Source organism: Caretta caretta, chromosome 1 (genome assembly GCF_965140235.1).
Source record: "Caretta caretta isolate rCarCar2 chromosome 1, rCarCar1.hap1, whole genome shotgun sequence".
NCBI lineage: Eukaryota > Metazoa > Chordata > Testudines > Cheloniidae > Caretta > Caretta caretta.
In genome coordinates this window covers 82,062,669-82,086,842 of record NC_134206.1, presented here as the reverse complement: position 1 = coordinate 82,086,842, position 24,174 = coordinate 82,062,669, and the positions used below count along the sequence as shown (strand labels likewise).

Sequence of the window (24,174 nt, the reverse complement as noted above, 5' to 3'; positions counted from 1 at the left end):
AACAAGGCAGGACCTACTGGAGGGTGGGGAGATAGGGGACAGGGTACTGGGGAGGACAAGGGAGACCAGAACTACAGGGGGACAGGAAGTAAGGGAGGAGCAGGAGCTGCTGAAGGGAGGAAGAGCAAATGGGGAAACAGAGTGGGAGGACAGAATAGGGACGGGAGCCTGCAGGAGGAAAGCAGCTAATAGTGCTAGTGCCGCCAGGTTGCCGACTCATGATTCTATCCTGATATTTGGTGTTTTTCTTAAAGCTGCAGCTCCTGGAGTCATGAGATTACACATGAAACTCAGTTTATCCTCACCATTGCTTTGTGACATAATCCCTAAAGACAGGGCATTGGATGGTGGGGTTTTGGGTTTTTTTTTTAAAGTATTCAAGAATATAGTGTGGCGGGGTGGGGGGGGAGGGAATAGGATATATATGACTATTATTTTCCATATAGCAGTGATTCTTAAACTATTCTCCAGAAAGAGCTTGCTGGTCATATGATTCCAACTCTCCTGCTTGTTTCAAAAGGCTAAGTAACACAAAAAGCCATCTAAAAGCAAGATTAAAATACTTTCTATTACTTTTCCATGTAATTACTTTAGTTGCCACACGAATGTTATTTGCTCATCAGTAAGAGACAAGTTGGTCTGAGCAATCAGGGATGTTCCAAGAGACAGTCTCACTATTAAGATGAAAGATAAAGTTTTCAATAGTGCCTAAGTAACTTAGGATCCTAAGTCCCGTTGACTTTTAAAGAGACTTAGAGCTTGTCTACACAGTGCTGCGGAGTGCTCTACAAGGGGTATGAACTGCAAAGTGCTCTACCATGTTGTGCTCTAACTGCCCCACATAGATCTTGCTGGAATATCCTACTGTTAATTGGCGCAAACTAAAAAGGTGCCTAGTTCACGTCGGTGTGATCCCATTCGGAGCCTCACTCACTTAGAGGTTTTTGAAAAATTGTACCCAAAGTCTGCAATAAAAAAAATTTTGGCCACTCCTGCCTTATAAAAATTATGTCACAATTTACAATTAACGGTATGTCGGCCTTACCTTGTTGTTCTTTCTGTTGTGATTCTTCTTTCAGCAGCAAATATGCCAGGTTTTGTTGGAGATACCTGCCTATAAAAAATTAAATGCTATTAATATAGTTATATGTTTTTATATAAATATATACAAGCACCTGCTCCAAAGAAGTTCAATCTAACACCCAAACTGCTACAGCTCTTCCTGTGTTAATATTAGAGTCAAATGTTAAAAAGAATCCAGTGGTTTCCTACCAAATATTGCATAATAGGTACGGAAGTTAAAAATACAAATAAAATAGATTGAAATATTAAATTAATACATATTCAAGAAATCTCTATCTTAGGTACTTATAGAGCTCAAAACGTTACAATGCAGTATTTAAGAATAGCACAAAAGTATAATCAAAGAGGGCTTTGTTGTTGCTATTCTAAGGGCTGGCCACATATAAACTGGGGAGGAGGGAGGGTTTCTTGAAGTCACAGCTTTTCTATGTTTGAGTGTTTTCCCTAGTGGCTGACATTTCTCTGTTAATGGAGAAGAAAGAAACTGTATTAAAAACACTTCCGATTTTCAACCCTGGTTTAGGTAAATTTCAATATGTATTTTAAAATTCTTTCCAGGTAAGCACAGTTTATTTTAGCTAACTTATACTCCCAGACAGTGTCCAGAAATTTCAGATAAAGAAGAATTCCTTCAGATAGTCTATCCTTTATTCTTCATCAATGCTCCCTTAGAAATCTTCATCCTACTACACTCAGAGCAGAGGGTAGGTGAGATCAGGCCGCAGGGTGAGAAGGAGGATGTTTGTGCGGGAATCGCAGTCTGGGCTAAGAAAAGAAACAGATCACAGATATGCCATTTCTCTGGCAGGGCGAGTTATTTATTTTCATCTGGAAATCATGACAATAAAATAAAACCCAAACTTACGGCAACTCTCAGACAACATCCAATGTTTTAAATTAATCTTAAATTTACTCTGCTGTTCATATTTTAATTAATACCTCCTCAGCTAACTGCATTTTTTTCCTTATAAGCTATTCTCAGTACACTGGGGAATAGAGTGTTGATTGGCTTGAGGAGGAGGGTGTAATTTCATTTCCTGTCTAAAGGGACATGAACAAAAAAGAGATACTTCTTCTGTAATAAAATATGAGTTTTACACTGTATTTACCCACCCTGTCAATTACTCCGATTTATAGAACAAAGTTGAATAATCCTAATAAATTATATATGTTGTGATCTACATTCTGATGTGACTGATCTGTTTGGCTATGCTTTATGGTTCTCCTGGAACAAAAGCTTCTTCCATAAAATGTAACCTGGATGATATATTAAAGTTTACACAGGTAACACTTCCTTAGTTCTCTCTCTCTCTCTCTCATGCAGCATCTGCTTGGCAGGATTAAAGTAAGTAATCAAGACTGACGTCTTGCAAATTCCTTTAGTTAGGGCAACTGGCTGACTGAAGGGAGTGGTAATAGGCTATAGATCCTTTAGGTCACTGGTTCAAATACCGCTCAGGTTAAAAACAACTACAGTTAAGATTTGATGGTTATTTATAAAGACACATAGCATAATGACTTCAATGGGATTACCTGCAGGACTAGTTAGATGAATCAGCATTTGCAAGACCCAGTCTGTCTGCAGTGAGCTTTTTCTTAAAAACTCCTACAGTTGCCTGATGAAGCTACACCTATGGTAGCAAAAATGTACCATAAAGCATCTGCCAGTGTTCATGCCTCTGTCTAATCTAATCTCTCTCAGAACAGGTCTGGCAGCTATTTACTGTAGTGCTTTCACCATTTCTACCACCAGTGTAGCTCCAGCGGTGGCGTATAACAGTGAGAGACTGAGAAAAACCTCAGTGTAAACACTGTTTAAATTAAGATGTAACTCACTGAGTGATGATTCCAAGAGCTGAGGCATTCCCTCCCTGAAGTTCCCAGCCAGCTCTGCTCTAGGACTCTAGACGCTCAGGACTCTGAACTTTCTGTCCTTTGGGCTCTCTCCCATTACTAACTCCCAATGGCAGTTCCTCTGTCCTAATTACACCATACTAGGGCATCCCTGGACTGGAACAAGAGAGCCAGCCCAAATTTAATTTAATAAGTCAGCTACCCTCTTACACCCACAAAGAGAGCAGTAGTGTTTGTGGCCAGAGCTCCCAATCCCTCTGTATCAGTTCATGGGGACAATGACTGCACCTGTAGAAGTCTGGCAGAACCCATCCAGCTGGTGTGTGCTGCTGCATAGTTCCCAAAGGCATTCTCACGGAGTTACCCAGAAGGCCACCATGAATTCTTATGGCTGCACAGCCCTTTTGCACAACACCCGCAAATAGGCTGTGGCTTTAAATATTACAGTATTTTTTTTTTTACCACTTTTACAGTGGGAAAGCTCTGCTTGTGTTCGCACATCCATTAATACAAAGGTGAAAACTATTCTACAAGAGATATGGCTTTCTGGTCCAGCAAGCCAACAGCCACAATAATTTTAGAAGACTTGCGGTCATTCTATTTAAATAATGACTTGCGGTCATTAAGAGATAAGCCCCTCAGGTCTTAAGTCAGTCACTATACAACCAAGAAAAGGTTGACAAAACCCTTGAATACACTGACACTTCAATAATGAAGTTGAACTAAAACCTCAGAAGACATCGCTGTCCTAATAACATCAGCATTGACAAGGGCAGTTTCAGGTTACAAGAACAACTACAAATTGCCAGCTGGAACATCCAAATTCTGGATCAAAAGGAACCGCACCCTGAAACGTAGTAAGTAATTCAGGATTTTCATGAGACGAAGATTGACATAACAGGCCTTTCTGAGCATTGACTGACTGTTCAGGGCCCCTTCAACACTCCTGTAACAGACTTTGTAAATGTGTAAATGAGAAAGAAAAAGTAAGTCGAGAAAGGAACAGCATTTATTCTGAATTAGCCTGCGTTTTCATTCCTGTTGCGATCCAGACTAATCAATGCCAGGTTTCTTTCAAAGGAGCCCTCATTTAAGCCTTGCACCAACAGAAGCCAAGGATGATGAAATTGAAGAGGTCTGCAGCTGACTGTGAAAACCCATTTATACAGTGCCAAAACACAATGTGCTGCATAGCACAGAGAATTTCAGAGCTTTAAATGCAGAGGAAAAGTTGTTTAGAATATTTTGAGGGGATGTGGACTGGGAAAGATCACTGAATAAAGGACAGCAATTCATTCAGTTCTGCTTTGAGGAGAAGTATGACCTTGTAAACACTACAAGAAATAATGCATTTGGATCTCTTCACAGCAGCTCTGCAATGGCACATCATTTATATCATTGAACAGAAGAGATGCAAACCAGCACTTCTAACTTTAAAACTATCGGGTGCCATGTATACTAGAAATGAGATGCAGAATCTCTCACTCAGTATAAAGGCAGTTAACATGGGGACTTTTTCGTATTTTGCTTTGGTGCAAAACTCTCTCACCAGAAATTTGTGTGTTAATTTTCAGAAGAAAAAGCAGTCTTGAAAGTCAAAAGCTACTTTTTATAACAACAATCAGCCTTTTCAGCCAAGCCCAGATGTGACAGCAGTTATTAGCACCATACACTCTATACCTGCTCCAGGATCAATCCTACTTTTTTAGTAACTAGGTACCCAACAGTCTTGTGGGTGAGTGAGTGGTGTCCCATGTCACATTCTAGTAGTCTGCCCAAATATATTACCTAGAAAGGGAAGATAAATTAGGAAGGCATCAAAGTGAGGCAGCCAGAAAGGAAGACCTAGTGATGTTTTAGTGGGATACTTAAGCAGGGTGAGAGGCTAGATTAGACACAACTGAAAGATTCTTATTTATATATAGTAATAGAGTTTAATAAAGGCTTCAGGCCAGGGATAATTACCATCAAGTACAAATACTAGGAAAAAAGCAGACGAGCACAAGAAATAGCTAACTTTTTTATAGAGGATCTCAGTGTAAGTATTTGTATTGGTGTAAATATGTCAGAGATAGGTGTGGGGTTTTTTTGTTTGACCAAAAATAGTGATACAACTTTTCATATGGAAGCAGTTATGCCAGTATAAGACACCTTTATACCAGGATAGTTTATTCCTTTTCCCATATGAGTATAAGCTACACCAGTATTAGCATTTTTATACCAACATAATTGCACCCACATTAGGAAAGTTGTACCACCTTAACTATACCAGTACATTTGAAGCAGTACAACTTGTATGTTTAGACAAGACCATAGACTCTCAATTCCATCAGCCTGGAAGAACTCCAAGCTATTGTTGATTTCATAATAATCATTTGAAAAATTAGGGTGTCTGACTTTGCAGAAAGGTTAAAAAAATTCCTATTGTCAAAGTTGTGGCATGTTGTTAATATTATATGTTCTCACAAAATACACCACCATTACAAGAGGGAGTGAATGTGTTGTTCTTTTTATGAATTACTTTTATTTTTTTAAATGAAAGTTGGCAATGCATCTTAATTCCCAAACAAGAATATTACAAAAATGGAATATATAGATATATACAGGTACCATCTAAATTTGTTATTGCCTGACAGGAGTCTTTACCTCACGTTCCCTGAAGGAGACCCCAATGCCCCTCCAGAAGTACTAACATTCAGGTGACCATATGTCAGTATTAATGGAGAAAGAAATTCTCAGTATGATTCAGCCTATGTTGAAAGTGAAAAGGTTACTCTCTCATCTACCTGAGTCCCACATTTAAATCAGGTAAGGAGCTCTCACCACATACTACTAACTAAAATGTAACTACGCAAATTTAGGCCACTTACTCAAAAACATAGCTCAGAACCATAAGTCACTATCTAAGTACATGTGCTGTTATAAATAGCCAGTGGGAAGGACATATACATCAGTGTGGAAAAGCTACACTTGTGCGTTGTAAGAACTGAGGCACAGGTCATAATGGTATCCACTCTCCATATATGCTGTTTGCATGTAATTGGAACACCACCCTTTGCAAACATATTTTGCATAGCAGCACATCCCTGCCCAAGTATTGCCCTATCCATGGTAGCTTCAACCTCCATCTTAAAAACAGCAGAAGGCTCTAGAAATGGCAGCAGTCAATGAAAAAGCAGAAAGTCACTTTTACATTTTTTCATTGTTCCACTGGATTTTTTTTAAATTACAACTTTCATCTCATATTAAAAGGGATGACTATGGGAATGATCATTAGCTAGACAGAATCAAACCCCATGATTTCTGAAATTGTGGCATTTCATTTCCTTTTGAAAAGCAGTGGTTAGGGCAGCTTGAACAATGAAAGATGCTGAAAACACCTGCATAAAATAGACAATGGAAAGCTGGAGCTTGGTCTCTTCCCCTCCACCCCCATCTCCTTCCAAGACAAAAGTTACTTAGTAAGACTACTCTTTGTAGACTTGCTCTCAAAGTACCCCCCTTCATTCACATACACACCACTGAGACATCTTACTCAACCCGCGTTTACTACACAGCCTGCAAAAAAGACAGGCTTAACACCTCTGCAGTGTTTACAGTACTCCTACAGTCTGACATTGAAGTTCAAGGCAGCAGCCAGCAGAACTAGAGGCAATTTGGCAGCTGAGTAAGATCTCTATCCAAGTTTTATAAGGCTCTCATGACCATAGTGTCTGAGCGCCTTTTCAAATACTCCAAAACAGCTTGTGAATTTTAGAACTGATTAATAATTGAAGTTATTCTGTTATTGATTCATTATATTCTATTTAAATTCTTTGTGGCAATCCCTTCATTAATTATTTTAAACATACTGGCACAAATTCGTTCCTGGTATAATTCAGATTAAGTCAGCAGAGGTGCATTAGAGTTGTATCTGGCCCAGTGTATCCAATACTGACAGATGCTTTTAGTTAGGTTTCACTGTGTGTGGACTTTATGTATAGTCTTTACCTAACCCTAAGACACCTACGTTGCTTGCCTACTGAAGGAGATCATTAATAGACAGTTGAATAAAATTATACTGGGAACCTTGAGGATGATTTATAATAGACAAACTGTATCACCTGTTGAACATACTGCTTAATGCAGGTTTTGAAATATTTGCAACGAACAAAAAAGAGTAACTATTATCATAGGTGTTACAATTATCTCATATCATAAAGTTATTGCTCAAGGCAAAGGGCAAAATAATCCTCTCAGTGCCTCATTGAAAGGGGAACATCACATAACAAACAGGCACAGGATAGTGATAACACAGCATGAATAAGATCCATCACACAGATCTGAAGGAAAAAGTGTGTCTATATATGTTTCCTTTAGTAGTTATATACCATCATATGGGTATAAGATGGTAAGGCCCCTGCCCTGAGGAGCCTACTATCTAAATTATACATAATACACACAAATAATTTTTAGACACAATGAGGAAAAATACAGGTGGGGAAGAGATGCAACATAAAAGAATATATGACTAGAAAGGTTAGTTTTAAGTTTTAATTTTTCAGTGTTAAAATATATATAATTTTAAAATGATATATCTAAATTGAAATTACTTACTTTAGTCATGTCAAGCACACGCTGAATGAATGTGAGAGTTAAGGAAATGTTACTAATGTGCCAGATGCTTCAGAGGAAACTCCCTGAAAAAGCACAAGAACAAATCTGCACAGACACACCCCTGGAACCTCGACCAGGGGTATTCTATCTGCTACCCAAGATCCATAAACCTGGAAATCCTGGATGCCCCATCATCTCAGGCATTGGCACCCTGACAGCAGGATGATCTGGCTATATAGACTCCCTCCTCAGGCCCTACGCTACCAGCATGCTCAGCTATCTTTGAGACACCACTGATTTCCTGAGGAAGCTACAATCCATCTGTGATCTTCCTGAAAACACCATCCTGGCCACTATGGATGTAGAAGCCCTCTACACCAACATTCCACACAAAGATGGACTACACGCCGTCAGGAACAGTATCCCCGATAATGTCATGGCAAACCTGGTGGCTGAACTTTGTGACTTTGTCCTCACTCATAACTATTTCACATTTGGGGACAATGTACACCTTCAAATCAGCGGCACTGCTATGGGTACCCGTATGGCCCCACAGTATGCCAACATTTTTATGGTTGACTTAGAACAAGGCTTCCTCAGCTCTTGTCCCCTAATGCCCCTACTCTACTTGCGCTACACTGATGACATCATCATCATCTGGACCCATGGAAAAGAAGCCCTTGAGGAATTCCACCATGATTTCAACAATTTCCATCCCACCATCAACCTCAGCCTGGACCAGTGCACACAAGAGATCCACTTCCTGGACACTATCGTGCTAATAAGCGATGGTCACATAAACACCACCCTATACCGGAAACCTACTGACCGCTATTCCTACCTACATGCCTCCAGCTTTCATCCAGACCACACCACATGATCCATTGTCTACAGCCAAGCTCTACAATACAACCGCATTTGCTCCAACCCCTCAGACAGAGATAAACACCTACAAGATCTCTATCAAGCATTCTTACAACTACAGTACCCACCTGCGGAAGTGAAGAAACAGATTGACAAAGCCAGAAGAGTACCCAGAAGTTACCTACTACAGGACAGGCCCAACAAAGAAAAGAACAGAACGCCACTAGCCATCACCTTCAGCCCTCAACTAAAACCTCTCCAACGCATCCTCAAGGAACTACAGCCTATCCTGAAGGATGACCCATCACTCTCACAGATCTTGGGAGACAGGCCAGTCCTTGCTTACAGACAGCCCCGCAACCTGAAACAAATACTCACCAGCAACCACACACCACACAGCAGAACCACTAACCCAGAAACCTATCCTTGCAACAAAGCCCGTTGCCAACTGTGTCCACATATCTATTCAGGGAACACCATCATAGGGCCTAATTACATCAGCCACACTATCAGAGGCTCGTTCACTTGCACACCTACCAATGTGATATATGCCATCATGTGCCAGCAATGCCCCTCTGCCATGTACATTGGTCAAACTGGACAGTCTCTACGTAAAAGAATAAATGGACACAAATCAGACGTCAAGAATTATAACATTCAAAAATCAGTCGGAGAACACTTCAGTCTCTTTTGTCACTCAACTACAGACCTAAAAGTGACAATTCTTCAACAAAAAAACTTCAAAAACAGACTCCAACGAGAGACTGCTGAATTCGAATTCATTTGCAAACTGGATACAATTAACTTAGGCTTGAATAGAGACTGGGAGAGGATGGGTCATTACACAAAGTAAAACTATTTCCCCACGTTTATTCCACTCCCCCCCATCCCCACTGTTCCTCAGACATTCTTGTCAACTGCTGGAAATGGCCCACCTTGATTATCACTACAAAAGGTTTTCTTCCTCCACTCCCCCCCTCGGGCTTCCTGCTGGTAATAGCTCACCTTACCTAATCACTCTTGTTACAGTGTGTATGGTAACACCCATTGTTTCATGTTCTCTGTGTATACAAATCTCCCCACTGTATTTTCCACTGAATGCATCCAATGAAGTGAGCTGTAGCTCACAAAAGCTTATGCTCAAATAAATTTGTTAGTCTCTAAGGTGCCACAAGTCCTCTTTCTTTTTTTAGGGAGATTAATGAAGCCCCAGGGCTCTGCATGTCCTTTGCAAGAAATAGAGGGGCCAACATAAACAGAAGACCAGTGGCAGACTCATTCCCAACTATACCAAAAAGTCATGTTTGGCACTTTGGCCCAGATCCACAAAGGGACTTAAGTCCCAATTTTAGGCACCACTGTGATCCACAAAAACCCCACTCAGCTGCTGCCTAACCCTGTAGGTGCCTACATTTTTGCTGCAAAAGTTTCCTAAACTGTGGCCTCTGAGCATGGGCACTGCTGCCCCACTCTAGAGATCTGGATGCCGAAGCCCCAGTGCAATACTCAAACTGGGGGGAGATAGGTGGAGGAGCACCTATCTTGCATGCGGGGCCCAATTCAGTACCCTCAGTGCATACCTACTAGATCAGGACCCATTCAAAATCGTCCTTCTGCTCCAAGTGACCAGAAACTTTTAGCATAGTGGTTAGTGCACTCATCTGGGATGTGGGAGACTCTGATTCAATTCTCCTCTCTGTCTGACAGGGAGAAATTATTTGAACAGGGGTCTCCCACCTCTCAGGAGAGTGCCCTAACCACTGAGCTATGCAATATTCTGAATGAGGAGGATGGGTGTCTCTCTCAGTCTCTCCTGTTGACACTGTTTCACTTTGAACAACTGCTTCAAACAGTCACTGAACCAGAGAGAGAGAATGACTCTGTAGCCTGGGAGCTCCAGATTCCAGTCCCCCTGCTCCAAAGACTCTTGCATGATAAACTGCCCTGTGGACTTAACATTCGTTGCACCTTACAGCCATCTCAGCTAACCTCCCTCCAAATGATGCTCCTGCTAGCAATGACAGCTTCCACAGTGAGTCAGTTACAGTTCTCCTCAAAAGGGGTGATTTACCACAACTTGGATCCTATGTGGATGGCAAAGAAAATCAAGGACTGATTTGCCATAAAATGTAAACTGTAGTATCCAATAGCATACTTGTCTGTTCCAGTTATATGTTTTTGCTCGCTAATACAGCCCTCTCAAAATGAAGAGGATTTGATAGCTATCGTGCCCTCATAAATATTAATAAGAATCCATATTTAAGAATCACATAAGAATGAATAGAATGCTGTACTCTTACCCTACAGAAGACAAGGCAGGTGAATTAAGTATCATGGTCCGGTCATTTTAAATGGGGATTAATTCATTAATACTTTCACATCTCTCCAGAGAACAAACAAAATCCAAGTAAATATGTATCTTTAAAAATGCATTTAAATGTTACAGTTCTGAGTAAAATTACATGACAGTAAAGTATTTCACACTGAAGCTAAAATATTACCTTAATATTATTTTGGTGAACTTCATCATTATTAGACAATAGATTTACTGTTAATTTTCCTTGGTGTGGAATAAATATTTTTTGCCAAAATTATAGCATTAATGCAGCATTTTTAACAGAAAATGATGTTTCTGTTGAGCACTATTGGATATGTACATTTAGCAGAATTTGTAGGTTCATGAAACTGTAGGATTGGTTACATCAAGGATAAAGGGATAAATTTAGCCTCTGTTTTCCAGGCTACTTATAGTTTACATAGTGACACAAATAACTACAGAGCAAGGTTACCATAGTAACATAGTAGATCAGTCAAATACTGTTCCTACAGCTCTCCTCCAATGGAGGAACTGGAATATAAAGCTTGATATGTTAATGAGAACCACTAGGGGAGGATGGATCTGAACTGAATGAGAATGGGGATTAAGGAAGACTTTAAGAAGCCTTTATAGTGGGGAATGGTTGTAACATCCCTAGTTAATGAACTGGTATATTTTATTCTGTAAAATCTCCAAGATTTGTGGATAGGAATGTTTCACTGAAGCATTGCTTTCTTCCTGGAGAATTACACTGCCAGACATCTTTGGTGTGTTTTCCTTGATTTTGTACTGTTCTAATGTACTGTAGAATTTACTGGAGAATACAAGGTAACATATGCTATGGCTCCAGATCTCCAAAAATTATACTTTGTTAATCAAATCAATTAAATTGAGCTAATTTAAACTGACTTAAAATCTGTAGCCTTTCCTATTAAAAATAGCAAATTGTGAGCTACTATAATTCTCAGTACATCTCTAAATGTATCTTTATTTTAATGAATTCACAGTTTTAACCATGTAGCTGAATTGCATAGTCAGGGCACTATATTACAGGCAAGGGCACAGAGTCAATGTTAGTGCACAGTTATTACTGAATACATTGAAAAAATTTACCATTTCCATACTGACAAGCCTCCCAATTTGCCTGGATTTTAAATAATCAGCATTTTAACAATCTTCATTGACAACTTTTATAATTGATTAATATTATCTATGTGTATTTCAAAATACAGTACCACATACACTAACTCTTAAAAACATATTTTAATATTTGTCACATTAAATTGTGTTTACATTTTTCTCTCTAACACTAACATGGCTCTTTTACCCACATAGCACTGTGCAGACATTAACTATATGCTGCCTGTGAGTTGTGTTAAGCAGGTATAAACTACTATCATCCAGCCTCTTGCCCTTTAATGTGCTCCCTTGTGGCCAAACCTTTGAAAAAAAGGCAGCCGTGCCCCAGTTTCCTTTTTGGTATCCACTCCAAAATGTGGCCTGTAGTGCTCAGCCTCTTTTAATAGCTCCACCCTGTGGCTGGGTCATTTGAGTCCCTCCCCTTTCAAGGCAGTAAGGGGTCTCACCCCAAGATCCTAAATGTCCTGTGATGGGCTTCCAACCACCAGCCCTGACACCCAATATCCCTATCTCTCTTCTTCATCAGGAAGGAACAAAGAAAGTTAAAACAGGAACAAATATAAAGTCCAATAGTCTTAAGATAGGGCTGCCAGCCTGAATCTGGAGCTTCAGCAGTCCCTTCCTCCTTCTGTCCAGAAGGCTGTAGGAGGACCCAAGCTCACCTCTCCTCTGGGTCTCAGCATTAGGCAGGCAAGGACTGTTTGTTTAGGTCCCCTGCTGCCACCCTGGTCTGCTTATTACGTACAGCCTTTTCAGTCATTTTCCATGTAAACCTTTTCCTGGATCCTTCTGCCCGGAAGTTGCTCTCTCTAGATAGCTTCCCCCCATCTAATGCTGTAGAACTTCTCCCTGGTGGCTCCCAACTTCTCCAGCAGCCACCCTGCTCTGTCTGGGTTGCAAATTTTTATCCCAGCTGTTACAAACTAGCCATTCAGCAGCACCTGGGGAGTGATTGCTCTCTTCATTAACCCTTTAGTATCTGCTGCTGCCTGTGGGGGGGGGGGGGGTCTTTACTTCCCACCCCACTACTCCCATTTGACAGCTGTGGAAATTGAAGCACAAAAAGGTGTAATGACTTCTCCAAGATAATGCAGCAAATCACTGTCAGAACCAAGGTTAGCACTGATGGAGTTCCTGGCTTCTAGTCCTAAACTTGGTCCACACTGCTTCCCCTCATCCACAGAACCCATGTAACCCACCAAATATTGAGGTCTAATAAATCTATTACAGTATATTTCTCTATCCCATTCCGTACCAATCATTCTGATTATGTCTATTTGTAATACCTTGTTCTGGTTTGATTGTCTACAGCAGTTTTTGATCTCTCAGGTGTAGTTTGTTCTGATGAATAGATAGTCCTGCAATACAATGTTAAATATATATTTAATCCATGAGTAACATGCCTGAGTTATATAAATCTCATTCCATATACATAAGTTATAATAGTACCCATCATTGTATCTCTTATGTTTATAATATAGTAATGAGTTAGGGTTTTTTTGAGAAAGGACAACTACTTTCCACAGATTTTTTATAATTACATATATACCCACACATACAACACTTCTTTGCACATCAGTGCTGTGACCCATTCAGCTTTGTGAAAAACTGGTGTTTCCGGATTGGTTGTTTTAACATTATGGATTTAGTAATAAATTGTGGTTTGTTTAAGGTTTGAAAATACTTGTAGTAAAAAAATCCCTGAAGATCTGATATGAACTTTTGCATATGAAGAGTAATGTGAGCAGAATACTGGTTGATTTTTCTTAACTTTTAAGATTATTTTTCTCTCTCACCAAAATAATAATTGCAACACCTTTAGCAGACTAAGGCCTTGATACTGCAAACACTTATGCACTTGAATAACTTTCCCATGAGTCAACATGGCTACTTGTGGAAGTAAAGTTAAGCATGTGCAAAAGTGTTAGTAGGATCAAGAACTAACTAGACATTTTATTGTGCAGCAATGAATAGATGTGATGTGAATGTCAAAAAGATCTGAGACCAGTGACTCTCAAACTGCTGTGTGCAACTTTTGTAATTAGTCCAAAGAGAGCAGGCTGTATATAGATCTAAGGGCTAAATCACATTAAAAGACAGCTAAAATACCTTAAATCATGCATAATATTAATTATTAATAATAATAATTAATATTATTGTTAATAAGTGGGGTTGTCTCTACAGGGATGTTATAAGATCATAAATGGGAGGGAAGGTGGGCTATCGGATTGGGAATAGGAGTGTGTGGTCAAAGAGACAATCTGTCTATTAAAATGGAATCTATACTATAACAAAGTTTGAGAACTGCTGTAGTAGATAGACCCAATCCATGAAATTACAGGTCAGTTAAGTGTTCTCTATGTGTGAATATTTTACTTATTTAACTAATAGGTTTAGAAACTGATTTAGTTAAACTGGCACAGGTCCTCTGTGTGGGCGCTCTTAAATTGGTCAGAGGGCCTTATATGGATTTAGCTTAAGTTAAGTCTTTACCTTAAATAATACCTTCATTTACCATTTCCCCTCCTATTATTTTGCTCTTTCCCTCATTTACTCTTCTTCCATTTATTGATTGCCTCCAAAGAGTCAGTTCAACATTGAGGGACATTAGTTGTGGTAATAACGACAACTGTGGAATTAAAATCAGGGAACAGTTTGGGGGGTGTGGGGGAGAGGGGTTGTTCGTTTTTTAAATGCTGAGCTCTGTACACTGAAATGCTCAAACTATTTGAAGGATAAGGAGATTTATACTGGGTGGTATGTCCTCTTTGCTTGCTCCTGTGTGATCAGGAAAATCTCAGATAAATTATCTATTCATTCTGTTATAAGCAAGTACACAACAATACGCACAGAACTGTGCTGTATTTCCAAGCTTAAGAGCTTTACAAGCGTAATATTTAAAATACCACAAACTTACATCTTTGGCCCTTCTGAATTTTCTGAAGAAGCAATTCTGTAGAAAGAGAACCATAAGCGCTTCAGATGTGAAGTAGCAAACACTAGTATTGGAGCACCTCACAAGTATTTAAAAATCTAACCGTCCATCTTACTTTTCCTTCCTTATAAGACAATGTTTTCTTAGTGTATGAATAAAGCATAAATCAATATAGATATATTGAAAATAAAATACTAAGACATTTCTATCATATTTTTACATATTGTTTTTACTTTAGACAATCATGCCTCAATTAACTATTCTCCAAAGTACATACTCAGATCAATGCATCTTTGATTTCAGCACTCAATTGACAGCCAAAAGCTCAATTATAGTGGAACTGATAAGATACTTAACATGGATTGCACGTTTCTTTTAAGTGTCCTGTAATTAGTGCTTAACTAACATGGAATTGAAATGGGACATCATAGAAATTCATGTCATGCTTGGACATAGTGAGTTCAGAAAAATTCAGAGCAGTTCTTTGGCTCATAAGACTACCTGAAAACTAGTGACAGCTTTCTTTGAAGTCAGACCATGTTTGGGTAACTCCCTTCCTGAAGATATCAGGACAACCTTGTATCTCACTGCTTTCAGATCCAAAGGAATGATTCATCTCTACGCTCTAGCTTACTCTTAATAGCAATAATACAAATTTTAATTTTAAAAATCTGATGTCTAGCAAATTACCCTTTGCTACCACAGCAATGGGCCACCTGCTTATTATCTGACTGCCTTCCAAGAAACCATAGTAATAAACATGGGATAGACAGACAGGGTCTTTTTCCTAGAATTAAGCTACTGGTGCTCTGACTCACCACTCTTGGCCATGTTATGGTAGTCCTGCTTATGTAGTTTCCACATCTCTCTGTTTGCTTCTGATTTTAATCTTATTGCAACTCTGCTCAACACGCCACTTCATGGCCTTCGTGCTTCAAGCAAAGTGGGAAGCTCTCCTTTGATTGGTGGCTATTATTAGCTATAATAATACTGAGCACTGAAAAATAGCATGTCCATCTTCAAAGCGCTTTACAAATATGAACAACTGATCACTTCACTCCCATCTTTGATGGCCAAGTACTGGCCATCACCAATTAGAGGTAGGGTGACCATATTTCCCAAAGGGAAATCAGAACGCCGCGTGGGGCTGGCCTGAGCCACTCACCTGAACCCTGCCCCCCCCCCCCCCCCGCTACATGTGGAACTGGCCCTTTCCCTCCTCCCGCCACACATGGGGCTAGCCCCAGCCCTGCCCCCCTCGCTCCCCATGCAAGCCCTCATCCGAGCCCAGCCTGCTCCCCATGTGGGGCTGGTGTCACTCATCATCCGAGCCCTGCTGCCCCCCACACCCTGTGTGGGTCTGGCATTGCCTAAGCCTGGCCTGTCCCCCTGCTTGGCTGGTGTTGCTGCTCGCCAAAACCCTGTCTCCCCACAGATTGCCGGAGCCCTTTCTCCTCCCCCCCGGCCCCAAGAGCTGGCATTGCCACTCCCCCGCACCTGCATGTTCCTCTGCACCCACCTAAGGACGCGTGCCCCACTTTTTTTTGGCAAAAGTGGGCATTTGTCCTGTTTGTTCTTGCCAACTGATGATCAATTGGCAAAAGCAAATGGGACAAATGCCCACTTTTGCCAAAAAAGTTAGGACAGCCAGGACAGGTCTTAATAAAGGGACAGTCCCGGCCAAAACAGGACATATGGTCACCATAATCAGAGGTGCTCCAGGAATGAATTGTGTCATGAAAGTCTCATGAGGACAATGCCTGCCTTGCGGGGCAATTGTGTGTGTATGGGGTATGCACTGTGGGAGAAGAGAAGTAATGAAGGCAGGGGAATATACTAGCAGTGGGAAGGCCAGAATAAGGTGGAAAGAAGAAAGGAGGCCAAGGAATAGAATCATATCAATTTTGTCCAAAACAGGTTGTTATAAACATACAGCTATGGGTAGCATAAAATCCCTCCTTTACCTGTAAGGGGTTAAAAAGCTCAAATAACCTGGTTGGCACCTTACCAAAAGAACCAATAAGGAAAAAAGATACTTTCAAATCTGGGGGTTGCGGGGGAAGGTTTTATTTGTACTCTCTTTGTTGTTCCCTCTCAGGACAAAGAGAAAGACCAAGCAGGTAACCCAGCTCCTACTGAAATGATACAGTTAAAATTACAAAACTTGTAAGTAATAGCAAAAAAATGCGTTAGATTATCTTTTGTTTTAGCTTGTAAATTTTCCCTATGCTAAAAGGGAGGTTTATTCCTGTTTTTGTAACTTTAAAGTTAAGCCTAGAGGGAAATCTTCTGTGTTTTAAATCTTTTTATTACCCTGTAAAATTACCTTCCATCCTAATTTTACAGAGGTGCTTCTTTTACTTTTTTCTTTATAATAAAGTTCTTCTTTTAAAAACCTGATTGGTTTTTAGTGTCCTAAAAACCCAAGAGTCTGGTCTGTGCTCACTTTGTTAACCTATTCGTTGGTCTACTATTCTCAAGCCTCCCCAGGAAAGGGGGTGAAGGGGTTTGGGGTGATATTTTGGGGAAATAGGAACTCCAAGTGGTCCTTTTCCTAAATCTTTGTCTAAATCACCTGGTGGTGACAGCAATGCCATCCAAGGACAAGGAAAGAATTTGTGCTTTGGGGAAGTTTTTAAACTAAGATGGTAGAAATAAGCTTAAGGGGTCTTTCATATGGGTCCCCACATCTGTACCCCAAAATTCAGAGTGGGAAGGAACCCTAAAAACAGGTAAAACTCTCTACTCCTCCCTTGCTCAATACTTGGTGGTTGTCTGCTGGGAAGACATTACCAGTCATTCTGCAGTTCTCTTACTTGGGATACTTCTACAATTGCCATGACAGTAGTGAGATATTGAAATTAATCCAAAATAAATGCATTATGATCAGCATTTCTAAAAAAAATCCATCATTTTGATGAGAATGGGGGCAGCAAGCAATGATGTAACAGAAACTAAACTTCGGCATCAGGTGCCGTACTTCTATTGAGCAGTGATTTTGAATCTTGGTTAAACAGATAGACGATAGCGAACTAAGAAGGTTAAAATAATTGCAATGCTTACATCTTCATTTGACTCAAAACAGTCCTTGTATAGCAGGTTGGATAAAACCATAAAAGAAATATTATATGCTATGTGTATACAGTAGAAATACCTCTCACCATCTTTAAAAATTAAAATATGTTATGGTAAAATAAACAAAAAAAGAGTTGGAGTAATAAGAAGTGTCATAGTTCAACTCCTCTTTTTGCCAGTAGGCATAGCTGCAGTCATCTAAAATTATATAGTGGGCTAGATTATATGAAAATGACAGTGGCAGAAGATTAAATCAGCATAAAAACCCATATAGACAAAGATAGAAATTTCCTTATAAAATGCCATAAGCTGTTTGTTGGGCGGGGGGGAGGGCAATGGTTTATGCAGTGTATGTTTGTGTATTTGGTTGTTGGGTTTTGTAGTTGTTATTGTTGTTTTTTGCTTTCTTGTTTGCAACTTTCTATGGGCACAATCATGCCATCTCCACTGTAAAAGGAGGGAAAAGTGGGGAGCCTTTCCTCCCACAAAGCAAATAGTAGGGCATGATTAATACATTGCACACAGATGTGGACTGCTGTGAGATCAAAACAGCTAATGCTCATGTCTATGCATCAAATCCCCAAGAGGACTTAATCTGCTGCGTAGAGAACAGGACTCTTCCCCCTATGTTGGCTGGTGCGTGTCCTCTCTCAACAGCAAGCACTAGATGGCAGATGACGGGATGCAGGTTGCTTCCACTCACAGGAGCAGCAAAATGCACCCCACATCATGGAGCTGCAGCCCTCTGATGGAATCCTGCCCTGCCAGGATAACTATAGCAGACAACACCCCAGATTCCATTTCTGCTCTCCCCACAGTTACACTAGCCAGGGTATGAGTTAGTCATAAATCTTAGATACATACCCTACACTACAGCAAGAAAACAGTTTTTTATAGAAGGGTATGAAATTGGCTGTAATGTAATTTCCAGAAGAGCCCTAAAAGTCTTATGCATATAGACAGTTACTGAAGCTACGTTAATCGCATCCATGCTGAATTCTAACTTCCTGCAACTGCTGACTCTATGAACAGGGATATGGTGGGTGAGGTAATATCTTTTATTGAATCAACTTCTGTTAGTGAAAGAAGTTTTTGAGCTCCACAGAACTCCCTGTCTCTTTCATATCTTGAGATCAACACAGCTACAGCAACTCTATGGATACACACATAGTAAAGAAAATGAAAGGGGGAAAAAGAAAAAGAGCACAAGTGTTCAGGAAAATGCCAGGATACAAATTGCTTTTGAAATCAAAAGCAAAAGGAAGCAGAAGTATTGCATCTACTGATCCATTTGGAAGTTTATCCATTGGCAAAAGACCTCCAGAGAATACTCAGGATTATCACAGAGTTGCTATTCTGTAGTGCAGTGGTCCCCAAACTTGTTCCACCGCTTGTGCAGGCCAGTTTGTTTACTCGCGTCCACAGGTTTGGCCGATCGCGGCTCCCAGTGGCCACGGTTCGCTGCTCCAGGCCAATGGGAGCTGCTGGAAGCGGCGCGGCCCGAGGGACGTACTGGCCGCCGCTTCCAGCAGCTCCCATTGGCCTGGAGCAGCGAACCGCAGCCAATGGGAGCCACGATCGGCCGAACCTGAGGACATGGCAGGTAAACAAACCGGCCCGGCCCACCAGGTGCTTTTCCCGCACAAGCGGCAGAATAAGTTTGGGAAGCACTGCTGTAGTGAGCTAAATGGCTTGAAAGGAACTGTACTGCAGCACAGAAAAAAACTCACTTCTACAGTATGTTTCAGAATTAATTATAACATAAACAGTGTGCTCATTCTTACCGTTTAGTATCAACTATGGTTGTGGTTGTTGAATCTGGTAGGGTTCTGGACTGCCTGTAGTAAAATATGCAATGAAAGGAATCTAAGCATTTTTCTTTAAGAAGAAAATTTATTTGCTAATTTACCATTTAGAAAGAGGTTCGAGAGGTGCAATAGAATACTGAGAATGGTGAAATTACTGTGCTCCTTCACAAAAAGCTATACATTCATTTGTTATTACAGAAATATGCATAGCCACTCCACAGTAAAATTGGAAAGAGCATTCCAATGAAAGGCCAGTTTTCAGACTTCCACCCCCACAACTCCCAACAACTTAGTAAAAACAAAACAAAAGCAGTTGAAATTTGTCCGTATTGCATCCTACCATAAGAGAGTTAGTGGGTTTGTTTGTTTGTTTCTTTGACTGTTTGTTTCTTTGTTTGTTTGTGGCTTTTTGTTTTAATAAATTTTTGGGTAAATCAGATATCACATTTCAAGTTATGTAGGTATAAATTTTTTGACAGTTTGAAGATTTATTCAGCCTTATGCATATAAAACTCCACATTTTATATACATACTTTTTATGCATAATTTGTATGTGCAAAGTTTTTCTTTTTACTGAGAAAAGTGCACTTGCTCAATATATGCAAGAATATATTTAAACAATTATAAGCAGGTCAACAATGGGCCCATGTGTTCATATAAGCTTTCACGTTTGCATACAACTTGGCCAAGTTTGGGTGGATTTTCATAGGAAAAAGGTTTATCCCTGACATAGGGCAACCCCCTATCAAATTTCAATGCCTTGCTCCAAAGCATAGACTTGCGAGAACGTCTCAGCAAAACATCTGTAGGAATTTTTTACATGAGCTAAGCAACATTTTCCCCCTAATTTTTTGTTTGTTTTAATTCTGCAGTCTGAGGCAGACACCTGACATAGGAAGTTTCAGCCCAGACGGTTAAAAGTTTGCAAACTGAAAACAGAGTCTTATAGTGGAAAGTGTCGGAAAGCACCGCCTATAACATATAAACAGATATCTACAAATAAAGCTTATGTACACATTTCTAACCACCATACTATCCTTCCTCATTCACTTCCCTGCAACAAAAATCATGCTCTGTGTCACTAAGAGGTAATGTTTTTAGGCCTCAGTGGGGCCCGCAGGCATCACAAGTGAATTAGTGGCTAGCTCACTACAGCTTCAGAGGAGGTAGTGTAATCTGTCATTAGTCACCCACAGGTGGAAGCTGTGAAGAAAAAGACCAGGGCCCAAAAATTAAGAGACTGTGAAACCTTCTCTCTTGAACAACTCTAAGCTTTCAATAAATCAGTCCTTATGATGCTTCAGAAAATGGAGTGAGTGAAAGCCACCAATATACTCCTGACTAGTACATCCACCCCATCCTTATTTCACTGGGGAAGAAGAGAGAGGGAAATATAATCTTTACTAGACTACCCGCAGTATCGCAATGTAATAATTCTCCAACACTGTTGAAATTCATTGTAGTCTTTTTGCTTGTTTGTGTTTTTCCTCTCATAACTTTTTGAAATTGTATTTCTTTTTCAAAACAAACATTCTGGGCCAAATTCCCCACCACTTCTACAGCTACACACACTTCAGGGAGAATTTTACACACATAGCTGAGAGCAGAACTGCCATTTAGGCCCCAATCCTGCAAATATGTATGCACCTGCTTAAATTTATACATGTGAGTAACCCAACGAAGTTCCATTAATATAATTTTGCTTCTGTAAATACAATTTCACTTAGAAACACTGAGATCACAAAGCAATTTTTCACTAGTATGAATAATAAAGATAACGCCCACATCTTATGTGTGCATATATACACATTTTCAATAATTCATCCATATTTAACATTGAGATGTGAGCAGTTTCATTATTCATCAGATAGAAAGCAGATGCAGCTGTAGCATTAAAAACTAAACATTCACTTCTTACATAACTGCAGCTAATTTTAGCACAAGTTTTTCTGAATATCCTAAACATCTGTTACTGAGAGCTGATTCAGTGGAAATTAAGGGTCCTCAGCACCTTGCAGGATCAGGTATAATAATAATAATAAACACCTAAATGCAATTTTTAGTTCTTACCCTTTGTTTTCCACAGTAACTGTGGTGTTCTTATAACCGGAGACTGATGGTGGCATCCAAGACTGCCTGTTAAGTATTAATGAATAATTCAATTATAGAGTATGAGCACGTAGCGTTTAGTGGATGAACAGCAATTTAATTCTATTTATCCCTACAATATTTGGAAAGGAGAATATTAGAATATCAGAGGTAACATAGAAAATGCTTATAACATTTCCTAAATTATTTTTCTTCTCTTAAACTTATTTTCCAGTGCCTTCATAGCAACCACCATCTTGACATACCATTCTGTTCACTCTGTTAGAGCATTTTTATGGAAATTTAATGCAAGTGGACATAAAGCGAAACCTTTAATTATAATGGTGCCACTAATGTACAAAATACAATCTCTGGTCCAAGGTCTTCTTTGATGCAAGTCAAGTGAAATAAGAATTTAGCCCCTTGTGCCAATAAAACAGGTCTCATGAGGGACAACCGGATGGGTGAAACACCCAAGCCCAGCTGACAGATCTGGACAGCTTGATGTATTTACGTGGCCTCCATAACACATTCAGATTCTGCAGAATCTACATTTTCATTTGAACAAAAGTAAGTTTGTAGCCATCATTGCTGTGAAGAAAATCCTTCCAAATGTGAACCAAGTATAATTCATGCAGTGGTGTCTTCCCAAGTCTGCAGACAGCCTAAGGAAAATGACTGAGGGGAGTAAACTGTCTGACCTCCATTAATCTCATTAGGGATGTTAATGCTAGCACACAACAATACTTTAATTTCAATGTCAACAATTTAATTGCTGATCATGTTAATATATGGAATGGAGATGGAACTGGAGCAAAGCCAGAAGGGACGGAATTTGGGAGGTGCTGCCAGGAAGGAAACGCACGAGAAAATGGGTATCCACCAGCAGCCTATTTTTAGTTAATAATTCAGTTCTCTGCTTGGGGTGCCACCTGGGCAGGTTTTCCCAGAATCTCCCTTTTCTGAGGTAACTTTCCTGGGAAATCTGTAAGGGTACTCAGTACACACTGCCAGTTGTCCAGTTTTATCGACTCAGGATCCAACTGCGTGTCCTGGTGTTCTGAACCTTACAGGTGGCAACTCTGTTCTCTATTCCATAGCCAATTCTCTCCATCTCCCAGCTAATGCCATTGAAATCAAACAAGTTTCTAACTCTCGTTTTTATCCATTATAGAAGACAGTACTATTATTGTTCATTGGTAGTGCAGTAGTGTGTAGCGGCTCTAATCAAGAATCAGTGGTAGACCCCACCCAAATAGGCAGTAAAAAGAATGTCCCGGCCCTCACAGTGGTCCAGTGGGGAATAGCCAGATAATGATAATTTTCAGGAGCAGAATTCTTTTTAAAAGAATTCCAAACTTGTTAGAGGAAGTCATTGTTCCAATATATCTTAACACATTACTGATGCACAACTGTACTGTATATATCCTCGGAGAGCAAAACAAAGGTGACCTTGAATACCTTTTGTGCTTCACAGGAGATGTAGAGGTGGTGGCTGATGTATTAGAAGGAGTCCAGGACTGTCTGTTAATGAAAGAGACTTAGTTTGCTCATTGTTGTTCAGTGAAGTTATGATTTTAATTGATAAACTAAGGAATGAGATCTTTACTATCACAGCACTCTTTAATGGATGGAATTATAAACAGTAATTGGTACAATTATAGTTACATATGTTGGCTAAGATTTTCAAAAGTGATTAGTGATTTCAGGAGCCTCAGTTTTGGATGCCCAATTTAAGATACCTTGAAGGGTCCTTATATTCAGAGGGTATTCTGAAAAATCAGAGTACTTTAAAGTGTCTCAAATTGGGCACCCAAAATCATTAGCCACTTGTAAAAATCTTGACCATTATATCCATCCATGTCACCACACTACATTTTATAGCCACCAAAACATTTAAAAAATCTCTTGTTTTCACATTTTGAATTGTATGTTTCTTAATCAGATACTATTATTGTGGCAATGCTGTACATTCTCGATTCCCTTCATCTTCATCTGTAACCAAAGCCAGCAACCACCTCCATCAGCACTGGTTTGGTTTCAGCTGCTTTCTTAGTACAGTCTTATTATTAGAATGGAAGTTCAACAAAGTTCAACATTTACTGAGGAATGCCGCTTTAGAGTCAGCAATCACGTAGTCACCAAAAGCTTTGGAGTTGTAATAAGATCATCAATGATGGCCATGGACTGAATATCCAGCCAGAACCATCTTAAGAACTAGAGATCAATCTGGGTGGCGCATGATTTACAAGGAGACTACATCCCTTTGGGAGTTGCCATGATGGATGATGAATGCTGTATATTTAAGTACATGCCTACAAGATTATTTGACATTCTACCCTATAGCGATTTCCTCATAAGAGTTTTGCATTTCATAAGTCCTATTGTCCTACTGTCTCAACTTTTGAACTAGT

General features: G+C 39.8%; 1 protein-coding gene across 5 annotated transcripts in view; it reads right to left on the bottom strand.

Moving 5' to 3' along the window:
* The window catches only part of SCEL (sciellin), a 90,304-nt gene that overhangs the window by 26,103 nt on the left and 40,027 nt on the right, over nt 1–24,174 (bottom strand). For all 5 annotated transcript variants that reach the window (XM_075129175.1, XM_075129172.1, XM_075129164.1 and 2 more), the window contains exons 7-12: nt 23,222–23,284; nt 21,743–21,808; nt 19,649–19,702; nt 14,772–14,807; nt 13,141–13,212; nt 1,046–1,114 (exon numbers count right to left, since the gene is read on the bottom strand). In XM_075129175.1, the coding sequence (XP_074985276.1) occupies nt 1,046–1,114; nt 13,141–13,212; nt 14,772–14,807; nt 19,649–19,702; nt 21,743–21,808; nt 23,222–23,284 (360 nt within the window). The remainder of the gene's footprint in view (nt 1–1,045; nt 1,115–13,140; nt 13,213–14,771; nt 14,808–19,648; nt 19,703–21,742; nt 21,809–23,221; nt 23,285–24,174) is intronic.